General features: G+C 40.0%; 1 protein-coding gene across 1 annotated transcript in view; it reads right to left on the bottom strand.

Annotated features, from left to right (window-relative positions):
- Nucleotides 1-19,030, bottom strand: part of HS6ST3 (heparan sulfate 6-O-sulfotransferase 3) — a 271,228-nt gene extending 252,198 nt beyond the window's left edge. Inside the window, exon 1 of the mRNA XM_021530300.3 lies at nucleotides 18,383-19,030. Coding sequence (XP_021385975.1) covers nucleotides 18,383-18,915 — 533 coding nt within the window. The 5' untranslated portion in view covers nucleotides 18,916-19,030. The remainder of the gene's footprint in view (nucleotides 1-18,382) is intronic.
- Between the last annotated feature and the right edge of the window lie 423 nt (nucleotides 19,031-19,453).

The raw sequence follows: 19,453 nt of genomic DNA, 5'->3' as shown, positions 1-19,453 counted from the left end.
CTATTAAATCCTGTGTCTAGAGAGAGGGACTAGAGAAGTACCTTGGCCCTTTCTCTCCACTCTCTTCTCTACACTCAAGTGCCAGTCACTGTTAAATAAGAAAACAATAATATACTCTTGATTTTAATAGGGCCAAAATCAGTCTTGACGTACTTTCAACAGAAAAAATAACTGAATGAGCTGCCATTAGCTTAAAATGTCTTCCTATGCACTTCCAAAATATTAAGGATATTTTTTGTAACAAGTTCTTCTCCACAATACACTTCTTACCTCTTCTCTCTAAAATACACCCACACATATGTACAGGAACAACATAAGGGGTGCAAAGGAATATGAGCTGACATAACTGGAATAAAATACCATCTTGATTGCTCTGATCAAAGGAAAAATAGAGGTCACTTACTAGCTGTAGAGAATGTGAAGTCACTGTCATTGGGGGAATACTGACAGTAAACAAACACTATTTTCCTGCGTGTAACTGACATAAATGGTCCAGTACAAGCCTCTGTGGCAAGCACACAGGAAAGCAGAATCATGACAAATTCAAAATATTATGCTAAAAAGATAGAAATTAATGTTCATCCTTTACAGAATTTGATGTTTTCACTATTTCATGAGGTTACAGTTTACAGTACAACATAAAATTCTCTGCAATTCATAAAATGCCATGTGGCAAAGACTAAACCAGCAGTTTGCAGGAATGAGATGGTAAAAAAAGGAGATGTCTTCCCTAAACAATGAGCACTCAGCCATTAAAAATATAGTAAAGAAGCACACATGTGACAGATAGGGACAGATGGCAAGTAGGGAAGCCACAGGGCAGCTAAGACTGACAGTGTTCTTGACAGCTTCAGAAAGCAGAACCACAGTCAAGCATCAAAAGGTGACTGCGTAAAGATACTTTCTCAGGGACTCTGAGGAAAAATCTCAATATGGAAAATGCAGATTATCTCAAACTGGGGAACCACTGCAAAGGAAGTATGAACAGGGCTTGGAAGAAGGACTAAGGAAAAGCCAGTACACTTGAATGACGTGAAGCAAGCAGTAATTTGTTTTCCAGCCTTTCAACTAACTCTCTTTCACCCTGAGGTTCTCCTGGGTTTATCTAGTCAGGTTTTCTGTATTTGTTTTTACAAAATCTTTAGATTCAGCAATTGAAAAGTTCAGTTCCTATAGATATAGGAATAGATATAAAAACGGAGATATGGATGCATATAGGAAGTAATTCCAACTAAATGCACTATCTGATTCAGGATCCTAAGTTGTATTTCTAAAGTAAAAAAAAAATCCATCATTTTTTAAAATGTCTTGTAGTTGAAGATTTAAAATTACATTTTCAAGAGCCAGTGGTTTATCTTAAAAATGCCACATGAAGGTAAAAGATTTCTTTGCTTTATACATATTTAAGAACTCACAGGTAGTATTTCTAAACATCACTACCATATGTACCTGTGCTAACAGCCGTACCACTAAATAAAAAGCTGTCAGAATTTGCAGATTCAGAACTTCAGCTGAAAGGGATTTACCATAGCAGATGTATCTAAGCACATCTTTTTATGCACAAGTACTTTTCATACCAACATTTCATCAAGCCAAAAATGTCTTTTCATTATGGAAAGGATTAAAAGGTGCATATACATGCAGCTCACAGAAACCTCACATGAAGTTTACTGTACTCCATGTTGATTACTTTGATTCAATGGATTTATAATCCATCTACTGCAGTGCAAGTGTCTGCATGAGTCTGGGTGTTATATGGGCAATTAAGACCAAGAAACTTGAAGATGATATGATAAACCAAGTACCTGTAAAGGCATGAAAAAATTGGGGCATGCAGAAACTTGTCGCCTTACCTCAAGGGTTTGCATTCTATTCAGGCAAGCTACAAGAATTTCACTTCTATTATTTATAAACTATTTCTCTATCAATAATTCTCAAAATGATCACTATATTACAAGGAGTCCCTTAACATACAAGTTTTGGATAGGCAGCTACTAAGAGTTCAAGGATTTGAGCTATTTCCAAAACCAGGAAAAATATACTAGGCTCACCTATTGTGAGTTTTAAAAGCTGGGAAGAGCAGTTCCAACAGTCTCCATTACACTTCACTGCCAAACTACAGGTATCCTTCTGTTTCTCCTCTCCACTCACGCTCAGCTCTGAAAGGCCCAAGTCTCTCAGAAATACCCACAGCCTTATTTACATTTGCTCTGACTCCACCACTGAAACCCTAAGGTTACTACACAGTGCATCCCATGTCTTTTTTTTTCCCCCAGTCCTCCCTCACAGAAGCCTAAAAAAAAAGGATGCCTCCTCTATGCCTTTCAAATCTTTTAATTCTCATGTCAAATTCATATTCCTTGTCTGGAAGTTTCCCATATTTCTAACCATGCCATTATCCTTAACTTATTCTCCCAACTTTTCCTAACCTAGGTGTGTCTGATTATCAACTTCAACTGAATTCGTCACCTTTTTCTGTATCTTCCAAGTCACAATAAACAAATCAACCATTTGTCACCAGGGTTCAGTTTTCAAAGACTGAATTTCACTTAGATTTTGGACTATCAAGTCTAACATCCTGGTTTCATTGCACAACATAAACACTTAAAGCCTCACAAGCCAGAAATAGCAAAAAAAAAAAAAAAATAAAAAAAATAAAAAAACCAAAACCAGACCAAACAAAGAAACAAACAAAAAGAGTTAAAGTGAGAGCAGCAGAACAACACTCAGCTCAGACATGAAACTTTTTTTTATCCAACCAGCTTAAACGCCATACCAAAAAGCTCAAATGAGACACTTGGCTTACTGCCATTGCTGCATAAGCAGAGATTAAACTAGTTAGTTTACAGCATGCATTTCTGTACAACTCTCAGTTACATCTTTGCAACACTGTCTTAAAGCATGAACAGTGACTGAGAGCATTTTATTGTTGGAGAGGTGCATAGGCCATTAATCCATTCTGAATAAAATAAAAAAAGGCTAAGCCTACTCTAAGAGCTTTTCAGTAACAAGACACTGTTACTGAACTTCCCATTCAAGAGATTATCCTCACAATAGCATTCCAGATCTAGAGGACAGATCTTAAGTGTTGCAAAAAAAAAGTGTATTACAGGATCTAAGAATAAATTTTTAGTTCTTCATTTGGAGTATTTTCTTAAGAAAAAGGTTTGAGAGCAGAAAAAAACCCACACAAAGATAAATAACAGTTACCATTTTTATCTGAAGCATACTACAACCACTCAACTTCCCTTGCAGACATGTTTTTTGACCCCTTTCTAGGTCCTACAGCATTATTTAGGCATGATTTTCTATTACAAAACCCACGTGAGCCTCCCACTGTGCTGTAGCAGGCAACAATCTGCTAATTCTACTTACTGTAATAATTTCTCCTAGCTTTCCCATTGCAGATTCTAAGCTTATTGTTAAGTAGTAGGAGTCTTTAAAAATAACTTTCAAATTGCTCAAATGCCAAGTTTTAAGAAGAGGGTCACATCTATATTTACTAGTTTTGGTTGCTTAATTCCTGAGCTCTTTCGATACCATCTAGTTCTGGAAACTGGCACGTTTAAATACCATCTGGTTTATGTCTTTTTTTTTTCATCCCTCCTTTTTCTTTTTAAGCTTGTTCCCTAATTGCTTCTACCAACTCTTCAGTTTGAAGAGAGATCCTTTGATACATCCTCCATAATGAAAGGTTCCAGTTCAGAACTTCTTCAAGCTCAAAAATTAACTTGGATACAAGAAGTAAGACAACAGCTTCTCTTTTGATAGAGCTTTATTTCTAGAGGATAGAAGAAGAGATCATCTATTAGCCCTAAGCATTCTCCAGTAGACTTCTTGTTCACAGTGTGTTTCAAAAAGATTAATTTCATACCTCTTGCAAATTGTTCCTCAAACACCTTTCTTAGCTGAATGTATACATTCTTACCTTAAGCTGCCAGAAATTTATGAAGCTTTGTATATTGCTCTTGCAGACAAAACTTAACTTTTTTAAAATGGTGAAAATTGCTCTGTGCAACCACCTTTCACCCTGCTGTTTAACTACACCATGCCAATTTTTGGACTTACTATCTTTGATAGGTGCACGCATTCCCTCCAACACTCCCATATGGCATCTTCAAGTAGTTTCCATGCCACTTATAAGGATTTCCATTTTATAAATTGTCTTTAACATGGATTTTAATTTTAAAGTCATTTTATTTAAAAACAAAACCCCCAAAGCAGAGACTTTTCAGAGATGGAGGTAGATGATCTGGCAAGAAATGTAAATACATTTTACAGAATGACAGTAGCACTTTGAACCAGATCCTGCACACAATGATCAGAAACACATTGAAAACTGCTTCTCCCTCTCCTGGTTTGCAGACTAACTGCTCCATGGAACACTCACTAACTGTGTCCAGCAATTTAGTCTCCACATCAATCATTGCCTCAGCCACTGCTGCTGCCGCCATGCAGGCACCAGGCTGACCAGGGAGCAATACAATCAGGAGGTTAGAAGAGAATGAAAGGGCTCCAAAGAGAAAGGAGGGGAAGAGAACAACCACACAATGAAGCCAGCTTGTGTGCATTTAGACACCACATTGCTCATGAGGCTCCAGGACTTGGTGCAACATACATGATTTTTCATGAGCTGTTGTTTCTCTTAATTTTAAGCCCGTGATTATAGAAAAAAGAAATAAGAATTCAGATACTAGATGTGAATTCAAGAAGTAGGAGGCAAACAAATCTGTATTAAAAGATAATGAGAAAGCATGTGCTAACTGCTTAAATTTAGCTCTCAAAAATTTGAAGCTAAAATTTGACTACTGAGATTGAACAAGCCACTGCAGAGCAAATACACCGGCTGAAAATTAGCTTAACAGAGCAGTGTGCGTTCCTGTGTTTTGTCGCAAACAGATGTTCTATTTGGATTTCTTTGCATATTGCTTCTCTCATGAAATCTCTTTTTTTTCTGTTTAACCCAGAGGTATCTCCCCCTCTACTTGTAGCTAAGTTCTCCTCTTTACTTCATACATTTCCAGTCCCATCAAACCATCACTCTTTATCCCCAGGTTCCAGAAGCATTAACACCTCCCTCCTTTGCCTCTATGGCAGGGGGACAAATCCACGGCCTATCTGCCTTCCTTCACCTGCTGGGAAGGACTCCCCTTGATGCCTCAGATTTTAGCTTTTACATTTTTTGGATTCTGAACTGCTTTAGCGTGTAGTTCTGAGCTTCATATTAGGGCACAGTAAGCTCTCTTCAGAGAATAGGTAAAACAAAGCAATTCCTTCTCTATCTGGGGACCAAGGACAATTGACCCAAATTTCAGGCCCAAGAGCATTAAAAATGGTGGACTGAAGAGAGAAAAACAAGAATGAGCCTTCGTGGGATAAATCTGTAATTGGACAAAAACTCTTATAAGTTCCGGTCCATTTGCATATCAAAGTGTGAGACTCTGTGACTGGTCGTTCATTTTGTGACCATTTTGGGTTCACCTGGGTTATTGCCCTGGCTGGGCTCTTGTGCTGCCCAAGGCGGATCTGTTGAGGCCTCCTAATAAATACCTACTTTATTCTTTAGCTCCATCTAGCCTGTTTTAGGTCAGCCTTCACTCCTTCAGTAAGAGAGCTTACTATCCTCTAAAATGAAGCTCAGAACTACACAGTAAAGCAGTACAGAATCTGAAAAAGATAAAAGCTAAAACCTGAGGCATCACCCTGCTCCTGCCTCAGGATGAAACTGGTCTCACACTGCAGAATTGGGTTTCAGTACTGCCATCGGACTGTTACTGGTAAAACACAATATTTTCCTGCTAACACTGTCCACACTAAGCTTAAATACCTTCTTCTCCAAGTCATTGCAAAAGTAAAAGACTAGGGCATGTGCTATTGAGACAACTTGCAATTGTTTAATGCTTTATCCCAAAACAAACTGAATAAAAATCAAAAGGAAGTAATTATAAGAGCCCTCTGAGCAGCAGCTTAAGGGAAAAGACAGAAACACAGAGTTATCCAAAAATGCATCTTTTCAATCTCCTGGCTTTTCAGGTAGGAGGAAAAGACAGTTATTTTTCTTATTTGTTTCTCTGTACTGCTAGGAAAAGAGGGAACAATAAAAGAAAGAATTTAGGATAGATTAAACTGGTCAATTCTCATAGCTCTTGCAAAGCCAAACAGCTAAAAGACTCTGAACTTCGACCGGGCAGACAAGCGCAAGAGCTGATTCAAGTCTGCAATGTGCTGAACACACTGAGCAGAGAGGAGCACTACTCCAACCAGCTCATTCTGTATGCACAGCAAGCAAGTACAAATGCAAAGGGGATGTGGGCCACACAAGAAAAACATAAAGGCAAAAGAGCTGGCAAGATAGAAAGGACAGCAGTGTGGGAGAGTGAGCAACATCAGGCTGCCAAGAAGGTAAATCAGAAATGTAGAATGTGACCTGAATAATACAAGAAGTAGTAGGTATCCTTACAGGAAAAAAAAGATTAAAAAGTGATAGTGAAAAATAAATCTTTCACATTCTCCATGTTCTTTTAAGCTCTTCTGCTATCCATATATACAGTACAATGGGTAAATCCTTTAGGTATATATATAAATTTACCTCCTGAAAGGATACACAACTTGCAATTTGGCTTAAAATATCCATGCAACTCCAACAACTCTCTTGCTAATGCAGACTTCCCAATTCACCCTTTTTTGTATTTTGTTTGGGTTTATGTTTAATATTTTCATTGACACTGCCTGATAATATTTGGGAATACAAGTAGAGCATGAAACAAGAATGATAAAACTTCCAGCATCCTCACTACTCTCCTAATCAAAGCCACAGCTCTGTGTGGCCACACTTAAGCTTCCCAGTCAACCTGTGAGTCAGATGCAGTCCATCAGTTTTCCTATTACTCTACTGCAAGGCCCAGCAGCCATTTAGATGGCTGGTACTGACCCATATCACAGTGGGATTCTTTATCCCATTGTCAGGTATCTGGCAATTTAATCAAAATGGAAAGAGGTATAGCCTGATAAAAAGTAATCTGCACAAGTCAGAGGCAGTGCTGCAAAATTCAACATACATTTAGGTGGTTCTGGAGAGCAAAACAAAGACTTTGCTGAAGAAGGAAACATGTTTAGGAAAAGTAATTTCAGTTACTCCTTTCATTTAGGCAACTAAATTCTCAGTTTGGAGGAAATAATTCCAATGGGTGTTTTCAGGCTTTAAAAGCCTGACAAAAAGGCATGACCGCTTTAACATAACTGAGCTGAAGCTTGTGACACAAGTCTGTCTTAAACCTTTACTTAATGTAAGTAAAGTGTTAAACATTAAAAAATAAAGATGCACACAGGAACTAATTATTTGAGATCACATCTTCTGAATCTTTTCTGCTTGGCACTGTAAAGCCTTTATAATGCACTTTAAATAAATGCAAAGTTCTTTGCCTATGTATTTGCTGTTTTTTTTTTCTGGATTCTGTAGTTGCCTACAGAAGCTTTGAAACTTGAACAATAAAATCTTATTGTATATAAGATACACTACATAAAATGTAATATAATAAAATATAAAATATAATAATATATGATAAAATATTTTTGTATATAATATATTGAGAGTTCAATCCAATAATTCAGGAGATAAAAGGCAAAACAGTTATGTTCTTTCATTACAAACTCTGGGAAGTTACTTCATGTTAATACATGAGAAAGTTTTACACTATCACTTAACTGTGAACAGTTTAATAACATTAGCACTGTAGATGGAAGTTAGAGCTCTGAAGAACACCATCTGCAATATGAATATGGAAACTATAAAAATGTTAGCTTTATGGATAAAAATAATTTGAAGAAATGGTTGACTCAACATACCCTGAAATAGAAAAAAATTTAAGACAAATATGTGACTGCCTCTTACTTACTGAACTGCTACTCAGGTTCTAATTTACCTACTAAAGTTCTAATTTACCTACTAAAGTTCTAATTTAATAAGAAAAAATGTATCCACCCAGTCACCAGAGAAACATACCATCCCATCCTTACAAGAAACGTACAAAGAAACATATTTTTTATAATACATGTACAATGCCAACTTTCCACTGGATGTCACAGAAGCATCACAGCCCATTTAAAAAGTTATTGCTGTAGTAAATTGTTTCTTCCAACAAATTAATGCAATGTCCACTGTGAAAAAAAAATTGTCGCATATATATTTCATTTATTTAATAAATTCAGCTTCTGAGCCTGTTCCAGGAATTCTCAAATTGAGGAACAAGGAACAGTTAAAATACTTACTTCAACACCTTTTCATGTTGCAGCATCTTCTCCGCTGTAATCTTTCTTCACAATTTCCATAACAAAAAAACCAAACTGTACACATAGCTTCAAGAAGGATTCAAGGAACTACAGGCTGGTGAGTCTCATCTCCAACACTGGAAAGGTGATTGAGCAAACTCTCTGGGAGCAGTGGATGCTGTTTGCATTGACACCAGCAAGGACTTTGCCATGGTCTCCCACTGTGTTATTTGAGGCATGCTGGGGAGACATGGGTACTATATAAAATCCAACTGGTGGCTGATAACTTGCAGTGTCACTCAAGAACTGGCAGTGATGCCAATGGTGTTTAAAACTTCCTATTAATGACCTGGATGGTAGGACAGAGACTACCAGGTCAGAGTCTACCAGTCAGCAGGTTCAGGGGTAACCCCACGCTGGAGAACTGTGTTGATGGGAAACTCATGAAGATCCACCATGGTAAGTGATTTACTGTAAGAGTGGTAGGACTGAGAAGCTCAGTGGACTACCTCTGAAAGTTTTCGTGGCCAGATTGGACAGGGCTTTGAACAACCTGCTCTAGTGGAAGGTGTCCCTGACCATGGCAAGCAGATTGGAGCCAGATGATCTCTGATATCCCTTCCAACCCAAACCACTTTATGATTCCATGATTCTATGTAAAAGAAAAAACTCACTCCTGTGGTGAAGTAACACCACAAAGACAGGCTGGGCATGCAATACAGCTCTGCAGTAGATCTGGGGCTCCTGGTGGACACAGTTGAATAACAGCCACCAAAATGTACCCTTGGAAAGTGAAGCAGGCTAACCAAGTATCAAACTCTGCTGGCAGGAGCGACTAAGCAGGCTGGGGCAAGTGACTTCCCCTCATGCCACCTGTCAGCACTGGTAAGACAGCACCTGGATTGAGGTGTCTGATTTTGAGCTCACCAATAAAAGGTAGACCTTGGTACATTGGGAGCTGTCAGCAGAGAGCCACCAAGATGATGAAGGGGCTGGGACACAACACACATAAAGAGTTGCCAAGTGAGGCTTGTTCTGTCTGGGAACAAGGCAGCAACCAGACCTCATTACTCTATTCAATTTTCATTTGGGAGTAAATTGAAAAGTCACAACTTGACTCTTTTTAGATGCACACAGCAGTAAGACAGGAAGAAACCAACACAGTTTGGAAAATGGAACATTTCTGGAATATTTCTGCTAGCTGAAGAAAAAAGCTCTTTTTTCCATGAGGGTGGCCAAACACTGCAAGAAGTTGCTCAGAGATCCTATGGCACCACCATCCCTGGAGTTACTCAAAGTTTCTGGGCATAGCCTAAAACAACCCGTACTAGTTAGACTAATTTTAAGCAGGGTTTTGAGCTACATGACTGACAGTGGTCCCTTCCTACACAATTCTATAATAAATCCAAATGACTTGTAGTAGAAAACAATATAAAATATTTCATTAAGTTACTCTTCTCCTCAAAACCTTGTTAATTCAGCAACAGAAATGACCTAGCTTTAGCCTGACAGAGGTGTTTCTGGCATGAAAACAAAGGTTTTGCAGTTATAGAAGTTATTCACCACTTACATTGGGAACTTCTTGGAAAATAATGGTCCTACTCCTATCACTAAAAATTAAAGTATAGTTAAAGGATGAAAACAACATCTGACAAATCTGTTAGGGATTTACACTGCTGGAGCTGAAGAAGCTTAATTTACTATTTGGTGCTCCTATTACAACACTTATTTAAAAATAAACTACCCATGTAAAACAGGAGCTCATATTACCTAACACTTGAAATTTTTCATTACCTCTGTATCTTTCACTTCCAGCAAGCTTGAAAGGAACATATGGAGAGCTTTAAATCCTAAACCATTTGTATTGGAAAAAAAACAAATTTTCAGATTGCATCATTTTGATCCTTCCTTGACCTTGCAAGACTGCAGTTATTTCTGCTCCCTGCTGTCTCCTGCTCTCTTCCAGACTTCACTGTCACTTAAGGCTCACACTGCTTCTCCTCTTTCTTCTCTTCCTTGGAGGAGCTCCTCAAGCAAACAGCATCAGTTGCTATTCCTCCTATCCCCACATTCTCAGACAACGCCTGTGTGCAAAGATACGTGAAAATAAAGTAAAAAACTGCAAGTAGACACTTTTAAGTATGCAAATACACAAACACTGAGATACAAATGTATTTGCACTTAAACAAAAGTCAGCTTACAAATCAAATGGAAATCTGTAAGTCAGCAAGTTCTTTACATTGATATAATTATAATATAGATGAGAAATTTAAAAAATTGTATTTTTTTATTAGTGCTTCTTTAAGTGCTTTATTTCACTGACCTCATTTTCAATTTAATTTATTTGCAGAAAGTAAGTGGTCTCAGAGATGCCAGCTCCTCCACACATCCCCTGAAGGGACCATTTGCCTCCAGTATCAAAGAGCATCATGTGGCAAGACTTCTCACCAACATCAAGTTGCTTCACAGAACAGGAAATATACTCTCGAGTCAATTAGGAATATCATTGTTTGTTCTGTTCTTTGGAAACTGAAGTTGCATCTGCTCATTGCTTTCCCCATCCCAACATTATTCTTCATATGGCATTCAAAGTTCATCCACTATTATGCCAGTATGTTTGTAATTTCCATTGAGTTTTTAAACACTCAGAGCCACAGTCCACCCTGCATGACCCTGTCACTTTCACAACTGACATATAACTGTATTGGTGTATTAGTACATAGAACTAATAGCTCTAATAGCACTTTCTAACAAATTACCAATTAATAAAGAAAAAAAAGGAGGCTTAAGACATTAAGTTTAAACACTGTTTTTTCTAAAATGACTTTAAGCTGTGGGCCACACCCCAAATCTTTTTAGAAGTACACCTAAGTGTAAGCTTCACGACAGAATCAAAATCCTAATAGATCCTATCATTACAAGAAGCCATTTTATACCTTTTCAGTCAAGACATATTGAGATCTCAAGCATTGATCCTGTAAGAGACTATAAGTAGTTCAAGAGTTACTGATTTTGCTACTCTAGCAATTTCTCTGAAAGAAGATGTATGCCATCTCAAACAAAATCCCAAAATACTTCTGTTAAGTTTTTCCCCTTAAAATAGTGGTTGTTTCAGGGCTGAGTAACTGTAACCTAGTGGCTGTCCAAAAGAGACTTTTAATTCATGCAATTAACCTCCTACACAGTGTTTAAAACCTTGCTCAGCAATAATAGAGCTTTAAAGGAACTGAAAGTTACCTTCTGAAGCAACTGGGAACATTACAACATCATAGAAAATTGGGTTATAAATACTTCCAGAGAATAGGCAGCCAGTTGAATGCAATACTAAAAATATGAAAGAATACAAATTTCCCCTTGCTCCAATTGGATCTCATTCTGCACAAACAGCAGCAGAGGCTTTACATTATATATAAGCTCAATTCACTGCCCTAGCTTCACCAAAATCTGGGAGGTTTTTAAGTAGGTAAGAGCTTTACTCAACTTCTAAGTAATCAAGAGCTTTACTCTTGCTTATTTAGAAGTTAAGACATTGAAAACTGTCAACACACCTAAAGGGAGAAAACATTCAATTCAACCAGATTTTTACGCTTTCCATTCAGCTTCTTTGTGATCACCAGAGCTGAGCTGGCAGAGATTTTTTTTACAATTTTATTTCTATTTTTGCCAATGGCTGGGTCTACAGATCTGATCTCTATCCATGTAATGGGGTTCCACAGCAACTTTTCCCGTCCACAAAGTAACCTTCCCCATTCTGCCTCAAACCAATATGTACCCTAATGCTCTCTAAGGATTTAAGCAATCCCTTCTCAAGAGGATGCTAAATTAGGTAGCTGATCAATAGAAATCTAAACAGCATTGTAACATGAGAAAGTCAAAACAGCTGCTATGTCTTACAACACTGTACAGCCCTAGGGGATGCTCCTGACACTTCCACTCTTTTCTTCTCCCACAGGACTTCTCTGCCTGGCTCCTGCACAAAAAAAGAGAATAGCTGCTGCGTTGTAAAGAAAACCATATTAGACAGCCTACTTTCCAGAGAGAAATAGCAGAAAAAGGCAAATTTGCCTGGATAAATAACTAAATTCTCTTCCAGACAACTAGAACTGCATTTCAGGTGATCATTTTCATAGCATGCACCTTACTGGTTCAAAACTTACTCTGTTCCAGTTATCCATAAATTACAATGATGGATGAATAAGAACTAACTGTTCCCATTTGAAATAGTGCTGACCACTCTTTCATCATTTCTGGCAATTAACAGTAAACATGATTTCTACTCATTTTTTGTAGGCAACCTGCTGAGATTTATAGCAGTATCTTCAAAAGTCTGAAGTCAAGACTTGTCTTTGGGTGAAAGATTTTTCAGGGTTGTGACAACCTTGATGCAGAAAAGTTCTGGTACATCAATCATTTGTCTGCTATTCTGACAGGGGAAAACTCACAGGTGACACATACAGGACAAAAGTAGTTAAGGATAGTTGCTAGTTGTTGCCACAAGTTCTAGACAAGTTGTCTGTAAACAAATAGAAGAAAAATACAGCATTACTATCTCAACAATCTGGATCAAAACAGTCTAATTTTTCTCTAAAATACAGCAATTGACTTAAAATAGGAACATTAGGAAAAAAATGATTAAAAAAAAAAAAAAAGGACAACTTTAGGCAAAATTTCCAATTACTCCCATAAGCCAAAAAAAAAAACAGTCTAGGAAAAGAATTATGATGTGGCAAGGGCAGAACTCCCTGGAAAGTAATTCTGAGAGTTAACAAACAAAAGATTTATTATTAAGGGATTTCATTCTATTCAATGTTTGCATCAACAACTTGGATGCTGCAAACAAAACCATTTTTACTAAATGTGCCAATGATGAAAAGCTAGGAAGGAAAAAAACTTAAATCAGTTTTGCAAATGAAAGAAATTGACAGAAGGGGAACAAAATCCACAAGGGATGAGCACAAAGCTCCTACAAAAAGACAATGGAAAATATAATAGTCTATAATAAAATGAATCATGTCTAAATCCCAAGTTGACAGTCAATGTCAGGCAACTGCAAAATGGCAAATATCAGTGGAGTTTGCAACTGGAAGCACAACTTTCAGAATAAGCTAAGTAATCTTTTCTGGTCCATTTTGTACTACACTTAAGAGACAAAATATTGCACTCCCACTGAAACACTACTTTTCAAGAAAACAACTGACACAAACCCAAAGAGTAGGCCATTCTTTGTGTTCTTCCAATAAAGACAGAGTGAATTGGATTTGGTTACTATTTAAGCAGGGAAGCTTGAAAGAGGGCTTCCTAAGAAGCAAAGTACCCAGAAGGCTACTGCAGAGAAAACGAGATCGATTTGTTCTCAGGTTCTCAAAAGACAGGAGATGCAATGGGCTTAAAATTGAAGTTAACAAGATTCACACTAGGCACTTGGGGAAGACAACACCACTTTTCAATTTTAAGGACAATGAAACCCTTGAGCAGATTACACTGGAGACAGGTAAGGAAGTAAAAAACCCACAGTCACTAGCAGGAGCACAGGAAATTGTTTGGCCTTTCTTGTTCCTTACATTTATTTAAAAAACTATACAGAATTTACTGGCTCCAGCACTCATTTCTGTAGAAGATACTAAGGTACAATTAAGAATTTGCTTTTTTTTAGTTTAAATTTTTGTGACTTTTTATTCTCTTCTCTCCACTACCTTCAGCATAGTCCTATTTTTTAATTAACACTCTTACATTTTTGTGATGATCAGTTACCATGCCCGCAAAGATCAGAGTCTGTCTTATTTTTTTATTTTATCTAGAGCTTCAAAAACACACAATAGTCAAATAAAGGAATGCAAAAGAAGGAAAAGGAATTCTACTAATATTTTCTATGCAACTTTTCCCATTTCAGGACTCATGGTTTTACTGCTGAATTACACCTCCATAGAAAAATGTAACATATGGTAAGTCAAAAAGGACAAGGAAATAAAGAGTATAATGGAGGTGAATTAATGAAAATCAATAGTTTTGGAGACTAAACTGTATTAACAATAAAACTTACAGGGTTTACACAACTTGACTGATTTCACTGTTTCATATTAGAAAATTAGACAAAACTTTCTATAGAGTGTTCTTTCAAGTGTGTAGTTCAAAATATTGCCTTCCTAGTTTAATCAAACTTCAAATAAACAATAATGAATAATTATTAATTATACTGCAGGCATTATCAGCAAGGGATAAGAAGTGCCTTGATCAGGACTACTCAGGTTGTCTCAACCCTTCCTCCATAGAGCAGAGAGGCAAAGCAAGCCCTACCTCACACCCCAAGGAGTACCTGGTAACCTAACAGAGGCAGACAATCGGTTTGGACAATTTCTCTGCAATATTAGATGTGGAACTCTTCTTCTCTAGTTTTAGACACAAAGTCTCAATTCACTACTCTAGTCTTTCCCTTGTTATCAGTGAATGGAAGAACTGGCCCTCCAGAAGACAATTCAGCAGGTCTCAGACATGTCTGAGACCATTAAAAGGGCTGCCTGTGTTATTCTATTTCTCCCCACTGTCTGCAGAGGCAACCTAATGTCACTCAGACTTGACACCAACTCTTCCCTGGCATAACAGGTTAGACATCTCACAACATTTCTCTTCCCATTCTTTCCTCAAGCAGTGCTGGCTAAGATTCCACAGTGTCAGCTTCTTGGCACCTATGAAGGAAAGCCAGGTTCCAGGGGTGGAGCTGAACACAAGCATCACCAATTTCAACGGTTTCCACAGAGGGTGATGTAAGCACATAAAAGACTGTTTCTTTAAAAATAAATGTTTTCATTTAAAAAAAAAGCACTATCCAGATGGTATCTTTTGTAAAGGTGAAAGCTACACATTAGTATGGAAAACTAATAGCTTGCCTCCGTAGACACTTAAAACAGGTATTTTAGCAGAAAATATCACATCCTGAAAACGAAAACATATGCAAATGTTTGAAGAAATTATGTCTACAGTTCTTGTCTTGGTTTGGTTGTTTTTAAAAGTAACGTCATTCAAAAGAATTACTTTGTTTTCTAACAAAAGAGACAGTTCAACAACTTCACAGTAGCATTTAATGTTACCAACTTTTCATACTTAAGCTGGGACAAGACACACCATACCATTAAGTCCCACAGAGGCAAAAGTCCATGCTGGCACTTGGGCTTAAAGAAGTTCAGATTTCTGGAGCACATCAGTTTTTGCCCCATGTTCTGTCTTGGAACCTGAGACTTCAAAACTCCAACATTAGGAAGAGGAAAGTCTAAGACAAATTCTCTTCAAAACCCTAACGTGATTTAAACACGCTGTTAATGAAAGAAAAACACTGAGGAGAGGTTGTGCTCCACAGGTCTTCCAGGACCTTTACCATGACCATCCACTCCTTATCAGCTAGCCCCTTCCCCTATGAATTCTAATTATAGTTTCTTCATTAAATCTCCTCAAGATCTCTGTTTCAAGGTAGGACTTAATCTAGCTTACACTCTTTTTAGCCCTCTAAGAAACAAATTTTCACTATCGTACACTAAAAATCCTTTATTGCCTCCATGTAGTAGAAGACAGACTGCATATATAGGGATCTGAAAGAACAGGTTATATTAACATCTGCTAGTGAAGAAACAAACAAAAAATCTGAAATTCACAGAACACCTTCGCTGAATCAAATATATGGCACAGATCAAACACCTTGATAGCAGATCTGTAAAAGTTTGTCCTTCTAGCCTCAAAGAAAATCCATTGTCAAGTATTTAATCAGTTTCCTGACACCACAGCTGGAAGGCAGAAAAGTTGAGCTATTCAAGGAAGTCTAGTGTTTCAAATACACGCAGAAGTCTTAAAGTCTAAAATACTTAAAAATATTAAAAGTATGCTTTACATTAGACTCGTATGCTCGTTTCTTGCCTATTTTAGGTATTCAGTCTCCTCAATTCTCCATTCAGACATTAAAAAAATACTTAGATGTATGCCTCTAATAGTACAGCAAAGTAGCTTGGGCTTGATTCCAATTTCACCAGGAGCAAAGACATTCACAGCAGAGATAATCCATACTTCAGGGTTATTTGATTGCTTTCAGAGTTCTTTGAGAAGCAGAAGTCAAGCTACATGGTTATAATGACAAAACAAAGGGAAAAATGTAAAGGTGTCTCCTAGCACAGGTTATAACACAAGAATGAACGAGTGTTAGAACAATGCAATAAATTATTCACAGCGCTTTCCTCATTTATGTAAAGACAAATCAAGAAGTACAATCTTACATTAGCTAAATAATCCACTAGTTAAACAAAATCAGTAACCAAAAAAATTCAGAAAACAGTATTCACCTGTAATAGTAAAGTATCACTACATGTCTTTTTTCAGTAAAATTACTAACTATGAACTGAATAACCACTACGACTGGCTGTGTAGTTCAACTTGAAGTTTGAAATTTACCTAATACAAGAATGGTTTTCTGTAATAGTACTGAAGCCACTACTCTAATTTTATTGCCCATTTGTAATCTTTGCAACTGAATTTAGCACTCAACTGTTTACCCACTAATATTCTTCATGAGAGAGAAAAAGTGGATTTCACTGGCAGACTATGTATTTTCAGACATTTTTACAAGTATTACTCTTACTCCTCTCCTCCCTTTTACATTGCAAGTTTTTTGAATACTCCTTAAAGCTCTACAGCTACCACCAAATTATTTTGTCCTTGAAGACATTCATAGCATTTCTCTTCCATCAGCAAATACATACACTTCATATTCAGCTAAAGGGAATTCATACAATTTTATGAAAAAAAAAAATTTAACAGTATTTTGCAAGTACAGCCCAAGTCCAAAACCATCTACAATAAATTCAAATTATCCTGATTGCAGTCTTTCCAAATGCAACTAGATTTGCTGCATGGGAGGGCCTTTAATGTTCACATCAAATAACCTTCAAATTGTTCAACAACAACAATAATCAACACTATTGTCTTGATGAATAAACCCTGTGAAAATGCGCCCATGAATGTCACGGAGTATACATGTTAAGTGACAAGATACAAACCACAATGTGGAAGTGATTCTACTTAAAATTTAAAGTTTGTGGACTCATGAAATCAAGAGGGATACTGAAATGAAAAAACATAAGGTAGCTGTCAAACTACATAACTTTTAAAAAAGGTATTCTTCCTATATATCCCTTAATATTTTACAGAGTTGAAGTTACAACTATTAAAGTGCAGAGGTTTAAGTGTGAATTCAACTCACAACTCCTTAATACACATGTCCAAAATCAATCAAACAAATAGAGACAGATTCTAATGCTAGCCTGAATAAAATGACTGAACGGTGAATAAATCAGAACAAAGACTAAAACTTAATGCATGACCAAGAGGTATCTCTTATCAAGAGAGATTGCCCATCTGACCATTCCATGTATAGAACAGGGAAGACCTTTCACAAGACCAAACAAAACCACACTACAACATGCAGAGAGGAGCATGCACACAGAATTCCCTTTTCCACTGTCATCAGGTCACCAAAGGGACATTCACAGTGCGATTTTTGCCAGCACCATGTCCCCTGCACAGAGCCTGCCACGCATGGTCTCCCGACTTTGAGCGGGCACGGAGAGCGAGCGGCCAGGACAGCACGGGAAGCACAGACCCTGCCTATGTGCCAACGCGAAACACGGGTGAAAGAGAGTTTAAGGGCTGCTGGATACTTCGAACTCCGCTAGTCACAACATTCCGCAGCTGCAACGATCCATCAGATTCTGCAGAGGCACTCTTCTGGCTGCAGAAAAGCGTAGTGATTTGTTAAAGGCAAGTTTCTGAAGGACAAACAGGAGAAACTTGCGGGAGCACGAGCGGAGTTTCTCTCGCGCTAACAAAGGCAGCTGCGCGCGCGCTGCATGGAATCGGCACGAATTTGACAAAGCGAAAAAGCATCACCGGTAACACACCGGGAAGGCAAGAGCCCACAGCAGAACCTCCCCCGGAACACCAGCCTTGCCCCGCCGTTTGTTTCTAATTGAGGACGGCAGCGGACAATTCCCGCCCAGGGGCCGGGGAGCGGGACCTGCTGCCAGGGCGCGGGGGAAGGCAGGCTGTGATTCGGAGCATCTGGAAAGCAGGCACTGACCTGAGGGTGCGGTTGCCGGCGCAGCCGCGGCGCTCCATGGCGGCGGGCACGCAGCTGGTGAGCTCGGTCCAGTCGGCGTGCAGCCCGCAGCTCCAGCCGGTGGAGAAGCGGGAGAAGAGCCAGGTGTCCTTGTCGCCGCCCGGGCGGTGGCAGGCGCACTTCTTCTGCCCGGCCCGGCAGTAGCAGGGCTGCTCCAGGTGGATGTTGCGCACCAGGTGCCTCCCGAAGGTGGTGCCGCCCGTCTTCTGGATGTGGAGGAAGACGATCACGTCGCGGCCCCTCATGTCGAACCGCACCCGCCGGCACAACTCCCCCCGGGCGAACGGGAACTTGGCCGCCAGCCGCGGCATCGCCGCCGCCTCCTCCTCCTCCTCCCGCTCCTCCGGGCCCCCCTCGCGGCGGGCGGCGGAGGCCGGCGGGCGGCGGGGGCAGGCGGCGCCGGGGCAGGCGGGCGACACGTACTGGTAGACGATGAGCAGGAAGAGCAGCGCCAGCAGCGGCGGCAGCAGCCACCTGTTGAAGCGCTCGTCCATGGCGGTGCGCGGGGGCAACGCGGCGCGGGATCAGGCGCTGCCGGCCGCTGCCGGGGCGGCCGCCCAGCTCGGAGCCCGCAGCCGAGGGGCGCACGGCTCCCTTCCCGACGGCATGGTCCTGGCAGGCGGGCGACCGCGGCTCGCTCCGCTCAGCCCAGCGCGCCGTGCCGCTCTCCGCCCGAGGCGGCCATCCCGCGCCCGCTGCTGAGGCTGGGGCTGGGCGCCGAGCGCCGTGCCGGACCGCGCTGCCCGGCGCCGGCCGCGCAGCTCCGCTCCCGAGCCCGCTCCGCCGCTACTCCAGCCCAAACACAGCGCCCGGCTCCCGGCGGGGCGCGCCCCGCCCCCGCCCGCCGGCCAATCGCGGCCGGGCCGGCCGCCCAGCCAGCCAATGGGCGGGCCCAGCACGCCGGCCCTGCCGCCAATGGGAGCGCGCGGCGGCACGGCGGGGGCGGGGGGAGCCGCCCCGCGCTCCCCTCCAGGTACCGGACCGGGACCGGCCGCGCGCGGGGCGGCGGCGGGAGGCTGCAGCAGCCAATCA

The sequence above is a fragment of the Lonchura striata genome, chromosome 2, assembly GCF_046129695.1.
Source record: "Lonchura striata isolate bLonStr1 chromosome 2, bLonStr1.mat, whole genome shotgun sequence".
NCBI classification, from domain to species: Eukaryota; Metazoa; Chordata; class Aves; order Passeriformes; family Estrildidae; genus Lonchura; species Lonchura striata.
Note: the sequence above shows the minus strand (reverse complement) of the source record. Positions and strands in the feature narration are given on the sequence as shown.